Source organism: Orcinus orca, chromosome 6 (assembly GCF_937001465.1).
Source record: "Orcinus orca chromosome 6, mOrcOrc1.1, whole genome shotgun sequence".
Taxonomy (NCBI): domain Eukaryota; kingdom Metazoa; phylum Chordata; class Mammalia; order Artiodactyla; family Delphinidae; genus Orcinus; species Orcinus orca.
Window position 1 is genome coordinate 75,807,248 of NC_064564.1, and position 24,373 is coordinate 75,831,620.

General features: G+C 38.8%; 1 protein-coding gene across 1 annotated transcript in view; it reads right to left on the reverse strand.

The window, feature by feature from the left end:
• Positions 1–24,373, reverse strand: part of TRPM6 (transient receptor potential cation channel subfamily M member 6) — a 193,416-nt gene that overhangs the window by 78,955 nt on the left and 90,088 nt on the right. The window contains exons 24-31 of the mRNA XM_033440262.2: positions 23,763–23,956; positions 20,792–20,924; positions 11,976–13,108; positions 11,718–11,830; positions 7,621–7,744; positions 4,431–4,522; positions 3,048–3,106; positions 1,182–1,207 (exon numbers count right to left, since the gene is read on the reverse strand). Of these exons, the coding sequence (XP_033296153.2) occupies positions 1,182–1,207; positions 3,048–3,106; positions 4,431–4,522; positions 7,621–7,744; positions 11,718–11,830; positions 11,976–13,108; positions 20,792–20,924; positions 23,763–23,956 (1,874 nt within the window). The remainder of the gene's footprint in view (positions 1–1,181; positions 1,208–3,047; positions 3,107–4,430; positions 4,523–7,620; positions 7,745–11,717; positions 11,831–11,975; positions 13,109–20,791; positions 20,925–23,762; positions 23,957–24,373) is intronic.

Sequence of the window (24,373 nt, forward strand, 5' to 3'; positions counted from 1 at the left end):
CTTACTGATGGGTTGGCTGTGGGGATGTGAGAAAATGGGAGTCAAGTAGGATTGCAAGACTTTGGCCTCAGCAACGGGAAGGATAAAGTTGTCATTTCCTGAGATGGCAGAGACGGGAGGTGGAACATTTTGTTCCACATTTGAGAATGCCTTCTGGACACCACGTGGAGAGGGTAATAGGTAGGTGGTCACATTCTTCATGGAAGAAATATTGCATAAAAGGGCTCATTCATGAGCCTGGAAATTTGGACTGGGGCCAGACTCTCAAGAGCATTGAGAAAGAGTAAGGGATTTGCAGCCCATCCTATAGGTAATGGGAAGGCACTGAAGGTTTCACATAAGTGATGAAGGTGCCCAGTCTGTATCGAGGGGTCAGGAAGATGGAAAGGTACAGTTTGTGATAAAATTTGAAAGTAGCTAATGAGAGTGGCTTCACCAGGGAAGTGTCTCACCAAAGTAGGCTTGGTCCCACTTAGCCACTTGGGGCATGGAGTTCCACTGAAGACATATAGGAAAGGAGATCCACATACAATCTTATGAATGGTTCTTAAATAGCAATGTGTTAAACGATGACAGTAAGAGTTGTTGAACAGTCTACATGAGCTCAGTGGCTATACCCTATTCACTCACAGAGAAAACTAGAAAATCACAGTCAAAAACAGGTAACAGGTAAGATCAGGTAAGATCTCCTGATTTACCTGGAGAAAGACATTCAACCTTCTACTTTTCTACCGAACTTGCTACTTTGTATAGTAAACAAAAATCAGGATTTCAAGAACTATAAAAGTCTGAGACAGCAGGAGAGTAAACCCCACCACTGATAAGATGAAAAAATGAAAATACAAAAAAATTACTGTTGGGCCTTCCTGGTGGTACAGTGGTTAAGAATCCACCTGCCAATGCAGGGGACATGGGTTCGAGCCCTGGTCCGGGAGGATCCCACATGCCGCAGAGCAGCTAGGTCCGTGCGCCACAACTACTGAGCCTGCTCTCTAGAGCCCGTGAGCCACAGCTCCTGAGCCCATGCGCCTAGAGCCTGTGCTCCGCAACAAGAGAAGCCACCGCAATGAGCAGCCCATGCACTGCCATGAATAGTAGCCCCTGCTCGCCGCAACTAGAGAAAGCCCGAGCGCAGCAACGAAGACCCAACGTAGCCAAAAATAAATAAAAAAAAAACTTACTGTTAACTCCATTTGAACTTCTCAACCTGTTTGAAAAATTAAAGTTATTTAGATAATGCTTCAAAATTTTCAATGATCAAAGAAATGAAAAGTGTGTGAAACAGTAATAATACAATCTATAAGTATATATGTATATACATGTGTATATATTACTTTGAAGGAAGAGTATCAGTTACATTTGACCCCTACCTTTAGAGAAACAGTTTACAACCTTACAATTGTTTTCATAGAAGAATGAGCACCAGATATACATGTAATTAATTTACTGAGTAGGCCCTAAGCTAACTGAAAAGCAGTTGTTGGTTTTTGTTTTTAATTAGTTATGTGATCACACAACATATATAAGATTTAACTGTGTTTGTGTTGTTCTGGATCAATTAAACTAAAGGCTTCCTGAACTATGCAAAGCAGATGCCTACAGAAGAGTCTGTGAATATCTCTGGACAAGCCAACAAATCAGTTTCATTAGCCCACATGGCCCCTAAATGTTCACAGGCTGAGATTAGCTCTCTTTGAATTGTTACATGCCCTGCTCAAGTGCACAAGTGGCCATGGGCAAGTCGGAATAAATACATTCGAAGAATATGTCCAGTATTTAAGGTCCTTGGGGAAGCAAGTACAATTACAGTTATTGTTTAATTTCATGCTGCAATAACCCACTACTCTGCATGAGCACAAACTACAGAACTTTTGGGAGAAGAAACTCATGTGCACGTTAAGGCTAGAGGCAGGCTTGCACAGAGAGACCTTGAGAGCTCCAGAGAAAAGGCCATCTCAAACAGAGCTGACTGCAGACTGACCGCCATATTCCACCTGCCTGGCATCAACGGGCCCTTTGTAGAGTACAGATGCTTTTGAATTCTGCTCCCATAACTCTAAGAATGGTTAATTTGATGACGTAACTGGAAAAGTCCATAAAACACTACAAACAGAATAATCTTTGCTTGGTTGGTTTTCAAATTTTCTCTGAATAAATAAAAGTCTAGGAGGAACCTCAAGTCTATAAAAAGGTGAGTTCTCTATCTCCTCTCTCTAGCCCTGTCTTCCTTTCTCTCTGTCTCAATCCTTCTCAACTTGTTACTGCTTTGACAAACACTTTGGATGTTAAGGAGAAACCAAAAAGATCCATCTTATAAACTAAAAGGAAAATTTTGAAAAAAAAACTAAAAAAAAATTTAGTCTTCATTCTAAGTCTTTTTATTTTCAGTCAAGACAAATTTATTCCTACTTTTTAATGCAAATTTCACTCTTATCTATCAGAAAATATATGATACTCATTATTTCATGTGTGTTTTTCCGACACGAAAAAGACAAATGGTTAGGGACTTCCCTGGTGGTCCAGTGGTTAAGAATCCTCCTGCCAATGCAGGGGACACAGGTTCGAGCCCAGGTCTAGAAAGATCTCACAGGCCACGGAGCAACTAAGCCAGTGCGCCACAACTACTGAAGCCCGTGCGCCTAGAGCCCGTGCTCCGCAACAAGAGAAGCCACCGCAATGAGAAGCCCATGCACCACAACGAAGAGTAGCCCCTGCTCGCTGCGACTAGAGAAAGCCCGCATGCAGCAACGAAGACCCAAACCAGCCAAAAATAAAATTAAATTAAAAAAAAAGACAAACGGTTAATTTGCTACAGTAGTACATGTATCATTATATTCTTAAAAGGCACTAAGGTGAGATCTTGTTGCCAGAAACAGGAAAACTAGGAGAATAAATAATTTTCATTCTTGCTAACACAAGAAAAATACTGTCATTGGACACACACTTTTTTTTTCTCCTTTTCTGACCCAATTAAACCTTTATTCCCAATCCAGTTAAAAAAAATAAAAGCCAAAGGTGCTTAAAGGCAGACATTTAGAAATACTCACTGAGAGTTCCTATTGACCTTGGTGCTCCTTGAATTCCACAAAGAGTTTTTGCTTAGATCCTGGGCAGAAGGGAAAGGTCATTACATGTTCACCCAACTCTCTCCCACCCCAAGCTTCCAGTAATACATTTGCAGAACACACTCCTTGGAGGGTATAGTTCTTTTTTTCCTTTCCTCTAGGCTCAATATTTCTCTTACTAAACATGCAAGACTCAAGCTAGAAAGATGCATAATGTTAGCACAATATATGAGTAACTCAGTGTGAGGACTGACCTTAACAGAAAGGATTACTTTTATGGGGACATCAAAGAGAAAATGTAATACATAACGGTTTTTACAAAAATGAGAGTGAACATATAACATCAGTTAATGACATGAAAGAAGAAAAGAAGGTCAAAGTTGACAGGAAACATTGACCATTACATTATTATATCCTATCATCAGATTATTGTTTCAGTTGATGATTATTTAGAATGTTACCTTGAATATATCTCATTCTATTTCTATACTCCAAGCATTACTCTAGGCATTTTCATTGGTGTTATTTTTGTTACCCACTATCAGTCTCGTAAGGATGGCATTAACCCCATTTTAGAGATACAGGTAATGAAACTCACAGGTTAATTGATGTATACAGCTTTGAAACCTAGGAAGTGACAGAGCCAGGATTTGACAGGGCAGACAGGTCCCTGCCTCCAATTACCTTCAAGTAGTCTTATATTTTACTTTCACAGATTGCATTCCTACAAGAACATCTGAGGTTGTTAGTATACATTCATATAGTTCCCAAGGTCATAGAGGTAATATTCAAACCAAGACCAAGATTAGATTTGGGGGGCTAGTCTAACTAGATCACGCTTCCCTCATGGTGGATGGCAATAAAACAGGCACATATTTGCAAATGGTTAAGAAAAACAGACTGCAAAATCAGTGGTAGAGAAACACTGAAAGTCCTTTCCTGCAATGTCCAAATCCCCTCCAACACATCTGCAAAGATGTTTGCTTTGCCTGTTTAATTAACCACACTAAATGAGGCACTTACTACTTCGAGAAATAAACCATTCCATCCTTGGAAAGCTCCAACTGCTAAAAATTCCTTCTCAAATCAGGCTGAAATCTGTCTCCCAGTAGAGTCTATATGTTGATGTTAGCTCTACCTCTTAAAAGTGTATTGAAAATATCTTATTTTCTTCCACATGGCAACTTTTATATATGCGAAAACAGTTTCAAAAATTCCTAAATTCTTTCTATTTCATGATAAAAATACCCAGGATAAATTACTGGGTGGATAAACTGCATAAAGGCGAACGACAAGGAAAGAATAAAGTGGGGGGACAAAGGGTGAGAAACTGAGCTTTTAAAATATCAAATAAAATGTTTTTACCTCTTGAGACTGCCTTACATGATCACTGACGTGTACAGAATGCCGTTCAGTTTCTCTACTTTTCATTTTCTGATATATGTAAGATTCTAGACCTTGTTAAAAAGAAGGCAAAAAATAGAGAATACGTGAAAACATGTTACACTTGAATCACAGTTCCAAATAAAAGATCTGAACACCGTGCATTCGTCTAAATTGGAATATAGGGTTTTCTTTCTCTTTTTAGCAAGTTGTACCAAGATTCCTTTGTCCTTTTTGAGCTTTACTCAAGTGGCTGAAAGCTATACACCCTATTTCTATTCTTCAATAGTTACCTTTACATTTACAACAATTTATACTTCTCTATCAAAGAATTAAGTTATCCATAACCTGCCCTCCTATTAAACACCTTTAGTAATTTTTGCACACTTACCTTCCCTTGCACCCTATCATCCATGCTTTATTTAAAAATACATGAAATTTGAGGTCCAAATTGTTAGGAATTCTTCCTTAACAACTGCATCAGGCATTACAATAGGCTACTTAAAAAAGAAAACAAAACAAAAACAAAAGAAAGATAGAAAAGAGTGCCAGCCAATAGTTTTGATTTTTAATCCTTTTCTTAAAAAAATCTTGACAAGGATCATTACTGTTATTTTTTATATCTGGTACTTACAGAGTCACTGGCACTTAGCAGGTGCCCAATAGTAATTTAATAAATATTTGGTTGGATTAATTCTGAGAATAATACTTATTAAGAGTCCCTGGCTAAGGACATGGAAGCAACCTAAATGTCCATCAGCAGATGAATGGATAAAGAAGATGTGGCACACATATACAATGGAATATTACTCCACCATAAAAAGGAACGAAACTGACCCTAACGCACATGTATGTAATCTAAAAAAACGGTACTGATGAACCTAGTGGCAGGGCAGGAATAAAGATGCAGATGTAGAGAACAGACTTGAGGACACAGCAGGGGAAGGGGAAGCTGGGATGAAGTGAGAGAGTAACATTGACATATGTACACTACCAAATGTAAAATGGATGGCTAGTGGGAAGCTGCTGAATAGCACAGGCAGATCAACTGGATACTTTGTGACTACCTAGAGGAGTGAGATAGGGAGGGTGAGAGAGAGGCTCAAGAGGGAGGGGAGGGCTTCCCTGGTGGCGCAGTGGTTGGGAGTCCACCTGCCGATGCAGGGGACACGGGTTCGTGCCCCGGTCCGGGAAGATCCCACATGCCGCGGAGCAGCTGGGCCCGTGAGCCATGGCTGCGGAGCCTGTGCTCCGCAGCGGGAGAGGCCACGACAGTGAGAGGCCCGCGTACCGTAAAAAAAAAAAAAAAAGAGGGAGGGGATATGGGGATATAGGTATATAGCTGATTCACTTTGTTGTACAGCAGAAACTAACACAACATTGTAAAGCAATTATACTCCAATAAAAATGTGGGAAAAAAAAAGAGTTCCGGTCTAAATGTAGGAAATAACCATTTATTTTTTTTTTCCTACTGTTTTATGCTGAAAAAAAAAAAGTATACAGGAAATGCAAAAAAGCTACTGGAAAAGAAAAATCAAAAAATTTCATGTACATTTTTCGTAACATCATAAAATTATGATAAATATGATTTCAATGATAGCACAGTATTAAAATTAAACAAACTATGCTTTCCTTTTTTTAAAAAATTCTTTCCTTTTCATAGTTGATTTCCTCAGAACTTTACTTTTTGTCTTTAGAAAGATCTACCTGACAGGGCACCTCCCCACCCTCAAAATTTTATTTTTTTTAATTCTTTTTTAATTAATTCTTAACTCAGACAAGTTTTTAAAAACTAAAATTCTCAACCCAGAATGTGGTTCAAGCCAGGCACCTGGAGTCAGCCTAACTCCCTAAACCTTCTCTTCCTTTCTGATCATCAGATTTAAATGAGATTCTTTGCCAGAACCCTCCTGCCACACCCATCTTTCTCAGTTTGAAATTTTTTGGAAAGAACTTAAATAATTTGGGGGATGGGAGGGTGAGAGAGATGAGTGAAGATGGTCAAAAGGTACAAACTCCAGCTATAAAATAAATAAATACCTGGGGAGGTAATGTACAGCATGGTGACTGTAGTTAACAATACTGTATTGTATATTTGAAAGTTGCTAAGACAATAGATCTTAAAAGTTCTCATCACAAGAAAAAATAATTGTAACTATGTGATGGATGTTAACTTATTGTGGTAATCATTTTCAACACATACATATATCAAACCATTACATTGTACACCTAAAAATAATACAATATTATATCAACCATATCTTTTATATATTTTTAAAAAACATAAATAATTTATGTAAAAATGATGCCAAGAGCAACTGCCCCTCCTTCAGTTGTGACAACCAAAAATGTCTTACAACGTCTTCAGACATTGTTGGTTGTGGAGGCGGAATCACCCCTTGGTTGAAAACCAGTGACCATAGAGCAAACAAAGTTTTAAAGAAGCATAGTAACATATTTTTCAATACAATATCTATTTGTACCTTAAGTTTAGTATTTCAAATAATTTAAAATATTTATGACTCCTTAATCACATAGTCCCCTCTGTTTAAAAATGAGTAAAGTTCTCTTATTATCAAATGCAAGAAGTTCAATGTTCAGTTCATTGCTCTCAATTCATAATCTGCCCTCATATATCCAGGCTTATTTCACATTCTATGCCTAGCTCACAGTCTTCGTTCCTAGCTCATTGATCTGTCTTCTATCCTCTACAAACATCATTACGATTAAGCTTAAGGGATATTTGCCAATGGAACAAACACTATATGTAAGCAGTAGTAAATAACCAACTACAACTCAATCCACTGAATTCTGTGTAAAGGCTCATATCAATGTCACTTGAACTTTAAAGAATTTGTAAAATTAGACAACCCCACCCATAAATCAGACTAAATGAATACTCTCTGATCCAGATTCAACCGCTCTGAATATGAGACTATCTAAATTTTAATTTTTCTTTTCTAAATTCTGAAAACTATTCCATTGAACAAATGGAAATTGCATCCCCTTCATAAAAACTAAAAGCAGAAAAGAGCTATTTTCCTAAGAGAGTGTGGTCATTCTCTCATCTCCCACTTGAAAGAACAGCAGGGACCGCCACTGGTCTAAAGATCATACCCTGAGAAAACACTATCAGAATTTTTGGGATTCAAGAGTGTAGACTGTTACATACTTATCTGACTAAATTTGGACACCGGAATCCAGTTCTTGCTGCAATTCTGTTCTTCTGAGATCTTATTTTCTCCTGGCTCTGGGTTCAGTTGGTCACTTTGAGAGCAGGTGTTGACTGTTATGACCTGGAGAGAAAAACACTCGTTGGAACACAGTGACATTAATCTGAATATGTTTTGTATCACATTAATAGAGGTACTATGTTGAAGAGGAGCGGTTGTTAACATTGGCTGCACATTAAAATCACCCTGAAGCTTTGAACTTCCATCACTCATGCTGGCAGGACCCAAGCATCCATGTGACTTTTCTATCTGCAGTCATGATTGAGAACCAGGGTGGGGAGCAGTTCTTAAACTTGAGTGTGCATCAGAATCACCCAGGACTGTGTTAAACCACAGATCACTGGGTCCCACCCTCAGGATCTGTGATTCAGTAGGTCTTCGGGGGGAGGGAGAATTTGTATGTCTACTATGTTTCCAGGTGGTGCTAAAGCTGATGGGAGACCACAGTTTGAGAACTACTGGTAGAGAGCAAAACAACAAAAACCTAAGGGTTGGATCCAAAAGAACTTGTTAGAATTCTAGCTCTGTCACTTAGAAGCTATATGAACTGGGAAAATCATGTAATGTCTATGAGCTCCATTCCCTTCATCCTTAAAATAATAGATAGCCAATAATAATGGCTGCCTTATGTTCTTCCCAGGGACAGATAAGAAATGAGATAAATTGACAAACTACAGGACAACAAACAAATGCAAGTTATAGTATTTGAGCTCAGTTATAATTTCTAGTTTAACTCTGGCCATTTTAACTATTTCCAAAATAATTCTATTTAAATTCATATTTTATGGGGTCCCAGCAATTCGTGGCATTTTCCCTGAAAGAAGAGTCTTTATCAAAGCTAAGTCTCTCCTCCAAAAGGTGATGTTACATAATTGATTCAATATTTATCTTTTTGCTTCTGCTTCTCATTCTAAAAAGAGTTGAGGTGCTTTGAAAAATGCACACATGTTATTATATGGAAAAATACATGTAGAACAGAAAAATGAAGCATTAAGATCATGAAAAGTGAAGTCCTGCAGAATTGTCAACTCAGATCTAAGGCTTCCTAACAATAAACAAAAAGATTTACTGAATGCAAATGAAAACATAACATATCAGAATCTGTAGGATATAGCTAGAACAATGATTAGAAGGAATTTTATAGCACTAAATGCCTATACTAGAAAAGAAGAAAGTCTCAAATCAGCAACCAGGGCTTCTACCTTAACAAACTAGCAAAGAAAACAAAAACAAAAAAGGAGCTAATTAAACCCAAAGTAAACAGAACAAAGGAAATAATAAGGAGCAGAAATCAATGAAATAGAATTCAAAGAAAAATCAATGAACCAAGAGCTGGTTCTGTGAAAAGATCAATAAAGCAGATAAACCTGTAGTCAGACTAATCATAAAACAGAAAGAGAAAACACAAATATAAAATATTAGGAAAGAGAGAAGGGAGGTCACTACAGATCTCTCAGACAATAAAAGGATAATAAGATAATATTATAAAAAACTTTATGCCAATAAATTTAAAACCTTAAATGGACAGGTTCCTCAAAAGACACAAAGCACACTCAAGAAGAATCACATAACCTGAATAGCCCTATATCTATTACAGAAATTGAATCTGTAGTTAAAACTTTCCCACAAAGAAGGTTTCACTGTTGATTCTACCAAATAAGTAAGATTTAAATAATATCTATACAAACTCACCCAGAAAAATGAAGAAGAAGAAACACTTCCCAACTCAGTCAATAAGCCCAGCATCACCCTGATACCAAAACCAGACAAAGATATTACAAGAAGAGAGGTCTAAAGATAAATATTTCTCAAGAAAAAAGATGCAATAAAATTGTATCAAGATGTTAGCAAAATGAATACAGCATCTAAAAAAGATAATACATCATGACCAGTTGTGGTTCATCCCAGCAAGGCTGATTTAATATTCTAAACATTACTTCTAACATTATAAAATTAATTAATATAATTCATCATATTAACATAATAAAAATGAAAAACCATCTGACCATATAGGTTGACACAGAAAAAGCATTTGACAAATGTCATATCTATTAATAATAAAAATTCTCAGAAAAGTAAGAATAGAAGGCAAATTCTTCAACCTGATAAAGGACATCCAAATAAAAACCCTACAGCTAACATCATACTTACTGCTAAAAGACTAAATACTTTCCGCCTAAAGAGAAGAAACAAGGAAAGGCTACCTGCTTTCACCACTTCTATTCAGTATTGTACTAGAGGTACTAGCCAATGTAACTGGGCAAGAAAAAGGAATAAAATACATCCTGATTTGAAAGGAAAAAGTAATAGTATTTTCATTTGTAGATAACATGATCATTTACATAGAACATTCTAAAGAAGTTACAAAAAAAAAACCTACTCAAACAAATAAGTAAGTTTAGCAAGGTTGTAGGATACAAAATCAATTTTTTTTTTTTCTTGGTATGTGGGCCTCTCACTGTTGTGGCCTCTCGCGTTGCAGAGCACAGGCTCTGGACACACAGGCTCAACGTCCATGGCTCACAGGCCCAGCCGCTCCGTGGCATGTGGGATCTTCCCGGACTGGGGCACGAACCCGTGTACCCTGCTTCGGCAGGCAGACTCTCAACCACTGCGCCACCAGGGAAGCCCCAAAATCAATATTTTAAAAATTATATTTCTATATACCACCAACAAATAATCAGAACTTAACCTAAATATAAAATTCCTAGGAGAAAACGTAAGAGAAACTCTTAGTGATCCTGGGTTTGGCAAAATTTCTTAAATATGATATGAAAAGCATAGACATGAAAGAAAAAAATCAAATATTGGACTTCATCAAAATAAAAGTGTCCTATGTTTTCAAGGACATTTATGAAAAATAAAAGGCAAGCCACCAACTGAGAGGAAATATTTGGGAAACATATATCCAAAAACCGGCTTATATCTAGAATAAGAAATAAAAATTAAAAAAAAAAAAAACTCTTGCAACCTAACAAGACAAACAACCCAATTTTTAAAATTAATTAATTTATTTATTTATTTTTGCCTGTGTTGGGTCTTTGTTGCTGTGTGCGGGCTTTCTCTGTTGCGAGCGGGGGCTACTCTTCGTTGCAGTGCACAGGCTTCTCACTGTGGTGGTTTCTTGTTGCAGAGCACAGGCTCTAGGCACGTGGGCTTCAGTAGTTGCAGTGCATGGACTCAGTAGTTGCAGCACGTGGGCCCTAGAGCGCATGGCCTTCAGTAGTTGCAGTGCATGGGTTCTAGGGCTCGCAGGCTTCAGTAGTTGTGGTGCGCAGGCCCAGTAGTTGTGGCTCGTGGGCTCTAGAGCACAAGCTCAGTAGTTGTAGTGAACGGGCTTAGCTGCTCCGCAGCATGCAGGATCTTCCCGGACCAGGGATCGCACCCGTGTCCCCTGCACTGCCAGGCGGATTCTTAACCACTGCACCACCAGAGAAGTCCCACAACCCAATTTTTTAAATGAACAAAAGATTTGAATGGATATGTCACCAAAAAAGATATACAGATGGAATATAAGCACATGAAAAGATACCTAGCAGCACTAGTCACTACGGAAATGCAAACGAAACAACTGTGAGATACCACTACACACCCACTAATATGCTAAAATTAAAAAGACTGAGCATACTAAGGATTGGTGAGGATGTGGACCGCTGGAACTCTCAAACTACTACTCATAAGCTGGTGGGGATATATGTTTCTTCTAAAATTAAACAGATACTTACTATAAGACTCTAGCATTCCACTCCTAAATATTTACCAAAGAGAAATTAAAACGTATGTCCACACAAAGACTTGTACACAAATGTTCATAACAGCTTTGTTTGGAACAGCCAAAAACTGAAAATAACACAAATGTCTTTCAACATATGAGTTGACAAATGAATTGTGGCAAATCCACTTTGCTGACTCTTAAATTTGCATCTTCATTCCTTCCAGGACAATGCTATTTTGTGTACATGGCACTTTAGAATAGAGAAAAAACAAGCTAAGTTAGGATACTACCTCAATTGCCAAAAACACAAAAGACACTTACTGGCACCTGTAGTCCTTGTGTTTTCTTCTTTTTCTTTGACAATTTCCTATCCTTGGTTAGCATTTTTGCTTTGATCCATTTTGACTGTCCTATCTCTGAGGATTTTGAAAGATCTGTAAGGGAAATGATTTACATGAGAAAGTGTAAGATGGCAGGCGGAACCATTTTGTTTCACAGAAAGGACTGACAGAATGGGGAGAATGAGAATGGTAGCAATGCAAGAATTTAATACTGGTTGTAAATATGTTTACTTCTTACTTTTAATCTTACAGATCTTCAATTTCTCCTCTTTGTGCAATCTCAAACTCTGACTCCTAATGAAGGGCCTGTCTCTACGAAGGGGACTGATCCGAAGGGATGTGTTTTGCTGAAGCCATGGTCCCACCTCTGAGCAATCCCTCTGGGCCAATCTTGTTGAGTTATCAGATAGGGATCTGTCCCGGATCTGCCTCTGACATTGTTCACTCTGTTTGGAGTCACAGTTACAAGTGGAGGCCAAGCAGGTTTGCCATTGTTTCTCGGTGCTAAACACACCAGTTTCATCGCCTTCTGAAAATGCCCAGTTCACATATCCACCTCCAGTTTGCATGCTCTTGACTTGGGAAGGGAGGGAGGTCACTTTAATGGGTGCAGGTGTGCAAATCAATGTGGGTAGCACTTGCTCCTCCTTGTCTTGTCTGGCTAGTAACTGAGCAAGTGACTCATACTGCTCCTTGGTTTCCACCACTGAGCCCTGGGCTGAGACAACCGGGGTCTGCCACATCAGATGAACAGGGACCGCACTCTGGGTGACATGTTCAGTTGCCAGCACATCTGTACCTGCTTCCAAAGATGGTCTGGACAGAGGCAAGTTGGTTTCCGCAGAATAAGGAACTTGCTCTAGATGAGAAGGGACCAGGAGAAATTGGCCATACTTTGGGTGTGCTTGCCTGTTCAGGGACACCCCAGAAGCAACTATACTATTTTCTGTTTCTTGCTCTTCCTGGTCATCTCTTACATTTGAAAACTTTCTGTCTGTAATCTCAAGAAAGGGCCCTGTCTGCACTCGTGGGGGATGCCAGCCTCTGGCCAGGCTCCGCAGCAAAGAAGGGGGCATGCTATAACACTGGTATTTCTTCTTTCCAGAGATCTCCAGGCTGCCTAGAACCTCTGCACAGATGACATTGCTCCAGCTGTGGGGAAGTTTTCTGCAAGTAGAATGCTTTCTGTTGGCCAGGAGGGCCTCATCCTCTTGTAAGGTGTCAACAGCAGAAAGGACTTTTAAGGTATCCACTGTAAGGGCAGAGAGGTCCTGCAGGTGTCCCACCTGGCTGTCCAAAGACAATAAGGAGTCCCTTATGAAAGACACCTTTTCATTCATTTCTTTCAGTTGGAAGCACATTTCTGTAACCCTAAGGGAAAAAGGGAGGGAGAAAACCAATAAGCACAGTAAGCCAATAAACACAGTAAGTGGGAACTTGCCTTACTCTCTTCCTGTCCTGCTTCCATCCTTAGGTGGCTCCTCAGCCCAAGCCGCTCCCCAAAGTTAGGTCTGTCTCCTGCCTTCTTCTCTATCCAACACATACTCTCATCCCAGGTGATCTCACCCACTCCTGTGATCCCCACTATCACCTTAATAAGGAAAATTACAAATTGTACTTCTATCCCTTATTTCTCTCCAATATTTCAGAGTCACATTTCCAGCTTCCTGCTAGTTATCCCTTCAATCATCTCATCAATCAGCCCATTTGTATTCATTAAGATATTCATTAATTTACAAGGCAAACATTTTAATATCTCTTATTGTCCAGCACTGTGCTATTTTGGTAGAGAAAGGAAATCCTGAGGAAGAAACTAGAATGATAGGAACAGAATCAATAAGCAAATACATAATTAGAAAAAAAAATTACAGATCTTTTAGAATAATATTCCAAGTCTACAGTACAACCAGGCATCCCAACTTTCAAACAAAACCCATTTTAAGAGACCTACACTCAGAGAAAGCCCGAGGCAAATTTTTAAATGACTTTGGATACTTTAACCCAAAATTATGATGTCTACCCATGGATTCATGTAAAAGCAACACAAGGCACCTTCAGCTATACAAGTACAAAAGTAAACTGCAAGTAGAGTCAAATTAAATGTAACAATTGATTTCATTTAGAGAATCAGAAAGAACAAAGAAAATATATCTGTATATATCTCTGTAAATACCTCTGTATGGGGATAGGTTTTGTTTTGTGTCCTCCCCACCGCCCCAAAAGGTATGTTGAAATCCTAACCCCCAGTACTCCTAGAATGTGACTTTATTTGAAAGTAGGGTCTTTACAGAAGTAATCAAGTTAAAATAAGATCATTAAGGTGTGCCATAAGCCTATACAACTCATATCCTTATAAAAAAGGGAAATTTGGACATAGAGGGAAGACAGTGTGACAATACACAGGGAGAAGACCACCTTGTGACTGGAGTGATGCGTCTACAAGCCAAGGAACACCAAGGAGTGTCAGCAAACACCAGAAGCTAGAAGAGGCGAGGAAAGATTTCTTCCCTAGAGCCATCAGAGAAAACATGGACCTGCCAACATCGTAATTTCGGACTTCTAGCCTCCAGAACCGTGAGATAACAAATTTCTGTTGTTGTACGACACCCAGTTTTCTGTTGTTGTAAGACACCCAGTAAACACCCAGTTTACTTTATTATGGCAGCCCTAGGAAATTAATACAGTTATCTAAGCTTAACAATCAATAAAATAAATTACAAAATACATATTTTGTGGTTACATAAAATGAAACTCATACACATGAAAATAAAACACAAAATTTGAAAACAAAAAATAAATAGGAAATTATTCTAACAAATACAGTGAGGTGTTTGTATCCCCTAAGTAGTCAAAAGTTTTTACAAATTGTTGAGGAAAAAAAATATAAAGGCCCCCAAAGGACATGAATAGATAATTCACAAAAGAGAATGAAACGTGGTAAAATATCCAATCTCATTAGGTAAGCAGAGAAATTATCAATAAAAATAAGACAACGAGTTCGTCTACACTGTGACATTTTTTTAATCTAGCAAATTTTTAAAAAGAGATTTAGTGACTCAAGGTTGGCAGGGATGCAACATTGGAACGTTCAAATAGCCAAGACAAATAAAGAGGCAGGAATTTTACTATGCTAAGGCAGACAGATGAGATAGAATATTATGCAGCCATTAAAAATCATACTTACATTGTTAGTAGTCATTTTCTTTGTCTATTTCTGACAGCAGGGGTGGGGATGTGGATGTCTGTGGTGGTCTGCATTATATACTTTTAAATTTGTGATAAAAACTTTGTAAGTCAAGAAACAGTAAAAATTAAAATATGTTTACAAGGAATATTTAATTACTTGGAGAAATGTTTTTGATGTGTAAGGTGGGTAGGGGGACAAAATGCAAACCTGTATAATTTTAACTAAAAATATCTGGAAGACTAAATGGAAAAAGACCAAATTTTTCACAGTGGACTCTAGCTTGTGACACTTTTTTCTTTCTTTTCTCCCTGTTTCATTCTTTTATTTGGAGGAAGGAGTATACTTTCCAATTTCCCCATAATGAAAATCTTTGATAAACAGGAATAAAGTGAAAAATTGCAAGGGAGGAAACCAACAGTTTCATGGCTGACATGACCGTATGCAGAAATAACAAATTGCCCCCAGTCTTATTTTTTTTTTATTTTTTTTTTTGGCGGTACGCGGGCCTCTCACTGCTGTGGCCTCTCCCGTTGTGGAGCACAGGCTCCAGACGCGCAGGCTCAGCAGCCATGGCTCACGGGCTCAGCCGCTCCGCGGCATGTGGGATCTTCCCGGACCGGGGCACGAACCCGCATCCCTTGCATTGGCAGACGGACTCTCAACCACTGTGCCACCAGGGAAGCCCCCCCCCAGTCTTATTTGAGGGCTGGGAAAAGCAATAATTATACCATGAAGAGCTTAGCACTCAGCTGTAGCAAGCACTTCCCAAAATAGTGTTAGACATCCCCTCTCTAGAATATATCTCAAGTCACATGGATTGAGAAATTTTCCACTTCTTCCTGGAAGCTTTGTAGATAGGAGTTAAAGAATAAAGAGGATGGTATAATTTTGATTATCACCTATGTGGGTGGAACCCTCTCTTTCTTGCTTCAACTTCTATAACTCAGTAGCGCCTTAGTAAAGGCTTCTTGACCTTCTGGAACCTATAAAACTAGAATTGGCAAGGATGATGAAGAAAAGAGAACAAAATATATGCATATTCCTTCCAAATATGCTTAATTAGAGCCTCTCCATCTAGTGCACTGTTTCAACTAATTCAAAAACTGTACAGTCCAAACAGCAGTAATGGAGACTCATTAAGTTCCATTAGCAGCAGTCACATGGAAGGGATACAACAGACACCAGCAACTATTCACAGCACAGGTAACATTGCTACAATAGAGACTTAGACAAATAACCGGGTCACTCTCAAATCAGGTCCTCTTGCTTTCAAAGGCACTTCTTTTCTAAAGCTCAATGTCCTATGAAATATATTTTAATTATATCCCTCAGCCACCACCTACATTAATTTAATCTAGTCTTTTAGTCATTCTGACATGTAAAAGAAATTCTCGTAATTTTAGTTTCCTTTGTGCAAGGTTTGAGGGTGGTGGGAAAACCAGTACGGTTATTATTTCATTGCGGGTCTCTGGACCAGATATTGTAAAATGAAATTATAACAAGTATAATCATCATGATAATCATAATATTCACTGAGCACTCATTATGTGCCAGGCATTTTACATTATTTTATTTAATCCACATGACCACCCTACTATCCCTTCATGAAAAGAGGTCATATGGCCAGTCACATGGTCAATGACAGAGTGAGGCTTCAAAGCCAGAGGGTGTGACTCCATATTCAATGGCATTAACCACTGCACTCCAGCACCTCTCAGCAACTCAGCAGGGATCCAGGCAAAGTTCTACTGGGGTCCTAGAGTCCCGTGAAGGGGTAAATGAATTGCACCCACATTTTCCATGCTGGGAGTTGTTCACAAAGGTTTCTCAGTAAGGTTTCATGGCGAAATGATTATAGGAAGAGCTCAAACTATAACTCTACTGAGTCACAATGCCCATTATGATAAAGTGTTTAAACTTTTTTTAAATGTAGTATTTCCCAAATATGACGTACCCAAACATGCTTAATATGGAAAAATACCTAGTTAACATCTTACTCCATAGAACATAGAGAGGAAAAACACTGGCTTACGTTACTAGGGACAAAAAGTAGCTGGCGTTCCAAATAGAGAAAGTAAGATATGAAACAGCCTTAATATGTTCTCCTTCCTTTTTTACAATTCACTTAACTCTGTAAAGATATAGGTAATCTCTTCTTCAGAGTTAGGCAAACATGCAAATATCTTCCTAACTTCCTTTCGCTCCCTCTTCAAACTACTGCTGAGTTACCACTGGAAAATATTCTTCCCTCTCTCCCATACTTCATTTACAAGCTCCCCAGAATGACCTCAGCAAGGACAACCATGTAAAAAGAGGGCTGGTGAGATAGCTCTATCAAGAAGGAAAATTGATCGACTGTGTTTTGAAGTTAAATTAGGGCTTCATAATCAAATACTAGAGCCCTTGAAAGCATCTAGAATATTTTTCAGAAGCTACATAACCATCTACCATCTAATCCTTCTCTACTCAAATCCCAAGAAAAAAATTCAAGATAAATGTGATAGCATATGATGATTACTGGTGTTCAGTTTACTATTAGTATTATTATTACTAATTATTATTATTAAATTACTTTTTTTAATGTCTGGTTCTCCAGTTTTCATTCTGTATTCACTTGACTCGTGATACTACCTTCTCCTGGTTTTCGTTATACTCTTCTGATCAGTTCTTTTTAGTCTTCTCCATTAGTTCCTCTTCCTCGGTCCATTATACAGGTGTTGACACCTCTCAGGGTGAGACCCTCAACCCACTGAGTCTCCTCACTCCACTTGCTTCCTGAGCATGAGCGCTTCCTCTGTCATAATTTTATTTTCCTAAAATAGGCAGATGACTCCCAAATTTCCTTGTCCAGTTCAAATTTTGCCCTAGGGCTTCAGATTCACGTATGTAAAGCCTTCCAGACATCTCTGGATAAACGCACCACCAGAATCTCAGGCTCAACAAAATCTAAACCTCATTGCTTTCCCCCACCCTCCCTGCCATGCATTTTGTACTCTTTATCTTTTAGTGCCACCTTTCACCTAATTACCCTGCTACAGATATGAGTCATCCTGGACTTCATCCTCTCCCTTACTGCCACAGCCAATCCTTAACTCACCTCTTGAATTGTCCTCTCTAAATATGCCTTTATCCTCTTTGCTATGGCCTAAATGTTTGTGTCCCCACCTAAAATTCACGTTGAAATCCTAACCCTCAACAGTGATGGTATTAGTAGGTGGGGCCTTTGGGAGGTGATTAGGTCATAACAGTGGAGCCCTCACGAATGGGATCAGTGCTCTACTTTTCATAAAAGAGACCCCAATAGAGCTCCTTAGCCCCTTCCACCATGTAAGGACACAATGAGAAGTTTGTATCCCGAAGAGGGCCTTCACCTGACCATCCTTGCACCCTAATCTCAGTCTTCCAGCCTCCAGAACTGTAAGCAGTAACTTTCTGCTGCTTATGAGGCACTCAGTCTACGGTATTTTGTTACAGCAGACCAAATGGACTTCTTTCAATGCCACCACCAATTTGGCTAGTCCTTGGGCGTCATCTGTCTGTTGTATCAATCTCTCGAGCGGTCTCCCCTGTTCCAATTCTGACTCCTCAAATCCATATGCTAACAACCTAGAAGGTAAATCTGTTTGACCACCTAAAATTTTTCCTTAGTTTATAGTGTAAAGTGAAGGGCTCTCCATGACCTTGTTCCAGTGCATAATACTGGGGGGCGGAGGTGCCTATCTTGACCCATCTTATCTATTTACATCCCTTTTCTTAAGGTTTGGAAGGGAATATGTATTTTAGAAGAAATTATACTCACAAAATTGGAGCCTAATTTTACATAATAATAGATAACTTTCACTACTCCCTTACTATCCATTAGCACACTGCCACACGGTTCATCTATATTATCCCATGGAATCCTCACAACGACCCTAAAAGGTAGGTCTATTTTTGTGTCCATTTTACAGAGAAGAAAACAAGGCCCAGAGTAAACTTGCCCAAGTACACATAGCTAGAAGCAGGACTTCATGCCGGCTCTGTAAACTCCTATCTGGGTACATATACAAAGCAGAACCAAGCTGGCCCGCAGGCCTCAATGAGCATAGCTACAAAGGAGGCAGAACGTGTGGAGAGGTGAAAGGGAAAGAAGGAAGCTCATAGAGTTTTGGCCTAAAGATATTATTTAAGTAAAATAGAATGTTGTGGGTTCACAAATTGTTATTTGATACTCGATTTTTTCCTCACTATTAAAATTTGATCTGAAATTCAATCAGCTACCTAAAATATATTTACATAAATATGGTATTAATTTTAAAAGTTCAGAAATAAGTCATACGCCCAAGGTGACCATTTAGAAAGTTCTTAAGGTGATTCAATTTCAAATAAAGCCATATTTAAGGATTCACTATCTATCTATTTGGACATCAGAAAATATATATGCATAATTAGGTATAACATTTTATAGTCAGGTCCGTGTGTATTCAAAAGTAAGAGAACACATTTAACTTCTGCCAATTTGCTTCCAATTAAGAAAGCAATGCTGCGTTTTAAAAAATGCATATAATCACGGGGACTTAGTTAATAATACTGTATTGTACATGTGAACGTTGCTAAGAGAGTAGACCTTGAACACTTCATCACAAGAAAAAAAACTGTATGGTGATGGTCGTTAACGAGACTCACTGTGGTGATCATTTCACAATATACAAATATCGAATCGTTATGTTGTATACTTGAAACTAACATAATATGTCAATTATTTCTAAATTTTTTAAATGCATACAATCACATGCAGTCCATATTTTGATCCAGTGCTGTGTACCTGCGATTAGTGGCACATGAACAGCAGCTTTGAGCTACGAGCTTCTACATCTGTCCACTTTCTCCAACACGCCTCCTCTTTCTTCAAGCCTCTGAACGGCCCCCCCAAATCACACACACCCACAGACACCCTCAGCTGATGACTGCCGTGAGAACTGCGTTCCCGCAGCCTGGCTGCATCTCTGGAGCACTCTCCATATTCTCTCCTGGCCCCCACCGTTAACTGCCCTTCCTGAGGACTTCACTCAGCAAATCACCTCCTCCCTCCGGCTCCTGCTGATAGATCTTTTCCAGTAACAAATAGATTACTTTTATTATCTCCACATGAAACAAAAGAACCGCACCATGTCCCCATACCCCTCTTTACCTCCCTTCAGAGAAACACTTCTTAGAAAATCTGCCTCTAATCACTGTCTCTACTTCTATTCACCCTCCACACGCTTCAGTGAATCTGCCCTCAACTCCACTGCACAAGTGCTAGTCAGGCACCCCGCGACTATGACTCCATGATTCCCAGTGCAACCAGCACCCTGCTGCTCCTGGACTCACCTGCATCCACGTTTGCTGCTCCATTCCACCTCCCTCAAGTCTCTCCTCCTCAGCTGCCTCAGAGCGACCTTCCTGCACCAGGCTCCCAAAGCGGTCCAACCCAACCCCCAACTCCAGCAGACCCTTCACCACGATCCATCTCTATTCCCTTATACTACTTTTTTCCCCCTTCATTGTTCTTTTACTGTCTGACATTAAATTACATATGTCTTTTTTGTCCTTCACTCCATCCCCACCCCTCCACATGCACGCACTAGAATGTGAATGCTATGAAGGAAGGGCCCCTGCTCTCTTATTCACCATTTATCTTTACTAACTTAGAAGACTGCCTGGAACATAGTAGATGCTCAATAAATGTGCACTGATTGCATGAATATTATACGATACTAGAGGAAATTTTAGAAAATCAAAACCTCTGGGTTTTAAAAGTAGACCTTTCTACTTTTTTCAGACATTCTAGTAGAATCAGGTTTAGGTAGCAGTTTAGAGGGTGAAAATACATATATAACTTTTACCTTTCTGATGTCACTCGGATTCGTTCCTCACAACTACAATTCAGACCTTCCATCTTCTCATGGAAGTATTTTTCCACACACTGTTCTTCAAAACTGTGAAGTTTTTTCAGATCCTCCTTACTCAGGTAGAGCTCTATGGAAATAAGTATAGTGCATAAAAAGAGTCATTATTCATCCTCCATAGGAAGCTGATACAGTGTCTGACTTTTCTTCCATTGGTATTAAAAATGGATAAAACCATAGCTTGCATGATAATAGTTTGCTGCCTTGTCACACTGTATTCCTAATATTAATTGGGAAGCACTATGTAGAAATAACTGGAAACACCAGGCTGGGTCTTTCCTTTTTGTCCTATAAACAGATGTGGGAATTTGAAGGTGACTCGTGGAACAGATACTTTATCTTCAATATTTTCTTAAATTAGAATACTTTTACACATAAAAATTCACCACATTTATATGCATATGGAAGTTCCCCCATCAACTGGTTTATCAGTCAAAATGACAATAAGTAACCTACAGGTTAAAATCAAGGTTAGAAGAAGTCAAAGTCTGTTGAAATTAATCCAGTAAGTATAAGAAAGTGTTACCTCGTTGCACTGAGTTTATATATACACCGAGTTTGTATATACTAAGTTCTTCTACTGAAGAAAGAGACATTATGACGAGTCAATGGCCAATCAAGGCTATACGTCTTCCTTGACAATTACAATTAATTCATTAAAAGACAAGTCATTTCATGATGTTATGAAACTAATGCAATTCTACATCAAACTTCAGCAATCACATTTGGTCTACCACCTTGACTCTTACTCTGACCTAGCAGAAAAATGCATTATCTTTTGAGCAAGTTTCTAATCCTTGTTAAATATAAAAATGCTGTTGCAAAAAGGGTAAAATTGGAATATCCTCTTCCTTCAATCATTTCACCTAAATTAGGAAAAAAAAAAAAGAACCATTAAAGTTCTCCAGAATTTATTAGAAATGCAAATGTTCTGTAATTTTCCAATAAAATGAGAGACGAAAATATTCATTCTAAAAGATGACTAAAAGAAAATACTCAGCCATAAAAGGTGTTCACAACTCAAAGGTACAATGTTTTCTGATTTTTATGGCTTGGAAGCATCTTTCAGAAACCAAAAAAATCCCCACCCCCACTCAACTCTAAATGTGTGTTTGCATTAAAGAATCTTGTATAAGTAAGGAACTTTAGAATTGTATGATTTGAGCCTTCTGTGGATTCCTGAGAGCAAACAACCCACAGAGCAGTTCCAATGATAGGTGCAGCTTGCAGTATGTGGCACGTTCTTGTGACTGTCCACCAGGTGGCACTGCTTCCCCATGTGCAAACGTCTTGATCCTCAATACAGAGAATCAAAGGCAATCTCACAAAAATTCAAGAATTTCCCAGAGTTCAGGGTGAATGTACCTCTGTCCATCAGAATACTTCCTCGAGTTTTATACCAAAATCATCCTATAAGCTCAGATCAAGGTAAGCCCAGGAAAGCGTTGTTTGTTATGGTACTAGAAAACGGGGCCAAATCCTAGCTAATCCCAGGATCTCTCAAGTGGTTCACACTCTCCTGTTAGATTACAGTTGTTCTGGGATGGCACTCCATTAGAAGCCGGGAAATTATAATATTATTATAAGCCTTTAAATTAACTTCAGTTGTGCTTTGACTTCCATATAAAGGCTGAATCGCTTAGGGGAAAGAAATGGAAAAGAAAAATAAATCACCAAGTGACTCAAGAGAAGAAAATACTTCACGGAGCCAACTACTCAACTACAGGAGCAAAAGCATGTCACCCTGTCAACCTTGTGATAACATCTGTCCTCCTAAGGGCCCACCGGAATGTATAAATAGTCCACAATCCCTTATCTGAAACTCCTGGAACCAGTCCATTTCAGAAATCAGAAGTTTTCTAGTTTTGGAAAGGTAATATAGTGCATATGCCATAAATGAAGTAAAATCCCTAGTTGTAGCTAGGGCAATACCCTGAAATCAAACACATCATTTCTGCAGCAAAAATCAATGAATATCCATACTACAAGGGATAAAGAGGATAAATGGCTTACATTAGTCCCGTTAGCCTCTTCTGTCCAAATGAGTCTTTCTCCAACTTACGAAGAAAAAGACTTTCCATGTTCAAATGTATTTCGAATTTAGGGATTGAGATAAAAGATTGTGAATTTATGCTATCCATTTCCTCCATATCTAGGAATTATCTAGAAATGGGCCTAGTACCAGCGGGCCTAGAGGAACTACGAAAGATCTCTGAACCACAAGAAGGAATGTTCTCTTATGACAATTAGTATGACAGTCATATTATGCTATATATGGATAAGCAAAGTGAACTAGGAAAATCTCAAAATATGTTGAGTTAAGCTTTGCCAAAAAAAAAAAAGAGAATCCACATTTCTGCATCCTGAGTTGAAGTTCTTGAAAATATGAAATATCTATAAAGAATCATCTCCATATTCAGTAGAGTAGAGAACCAGAGAGCCATGATTCTGGTGAATAAACTAAGCAAAGTCTGGTTTATCTATTTCCCTTAGTCCACAAGACCTTCTGTATCCTTTCAATTTGGATTCCATCTTCAACAACAGGGAAATAAGTATGGGTCACTCTGACTACTCTCTAGGAGTTATTCTGACGTCTTCCCAGCTAAGCAGAGTAAAAACACGGGGTTTTCCAGGTGACAAAAAGCCTTTACACATCCAAGCAGAGATTCTGTTCCTACCTATTCCTTTCTTTCAAAGTATCAGCTACTTTTAGCGAAAGGTACTACAACCACGTAACGAGATCCATGCATTTACTTAGACCCAGGTGCTCAGCTGATACTCTTTGGTCGGTTAACTCCCAGAGCCTTCCATCCTGTGCCCTGAATTTAATCGACAACATTCCAGGTGTCTTCACCTTGGATCTCCACTCTCGCACTCTCTTCCTCCTGCCCCACCAATGAAAACTTACTTAATCCAACATCACCCTCTTCTTGGTCATTTGGAGCTTGGTGATGGCAAAGACGGCGAAGGAGGAGACCAATGTGACTCAGCAGGATAAAAGGCGGGGGCAGCCAAGGCTTCTCGTGGTAGGTCATGATGTAGCGATAGCGATTGTATTTCCACAGGTTATTTGAAATGGATTTCAGATCTATGTAAACGTTACTGTAAGTTGTAGTAAGAGAAGAACAGTGTTTTAATATGGAATCCTGAAACATAACAGTTAGATTATTGCTTTATTTTCCAACTTTTATGATTGGTTCGCCTAACATGGACGGTAGTTAGCCAATAAAAATAATAGCCATTGCATTTACGATTCTTCTTCCACCAAACAACATACATTAATCACCTTCTACATTAAAATATGCTAATCAGAATAAGCAAAAGGTAGAAATTACAATCAGAGAGAAGAAAATGCCAACAGTTTAAATTCAATGAACAGAAACTGTCCTCTGGAAGTAACATTATTCTTGATTCACCATCTCTTCTCACATAAGAGGGTCTTTTCAGTCCATAACTCATCATTCATGGTAAATAGCTTTAATGTCCCTCTATATCATCAACCTTAGGAAGAGATTCTCC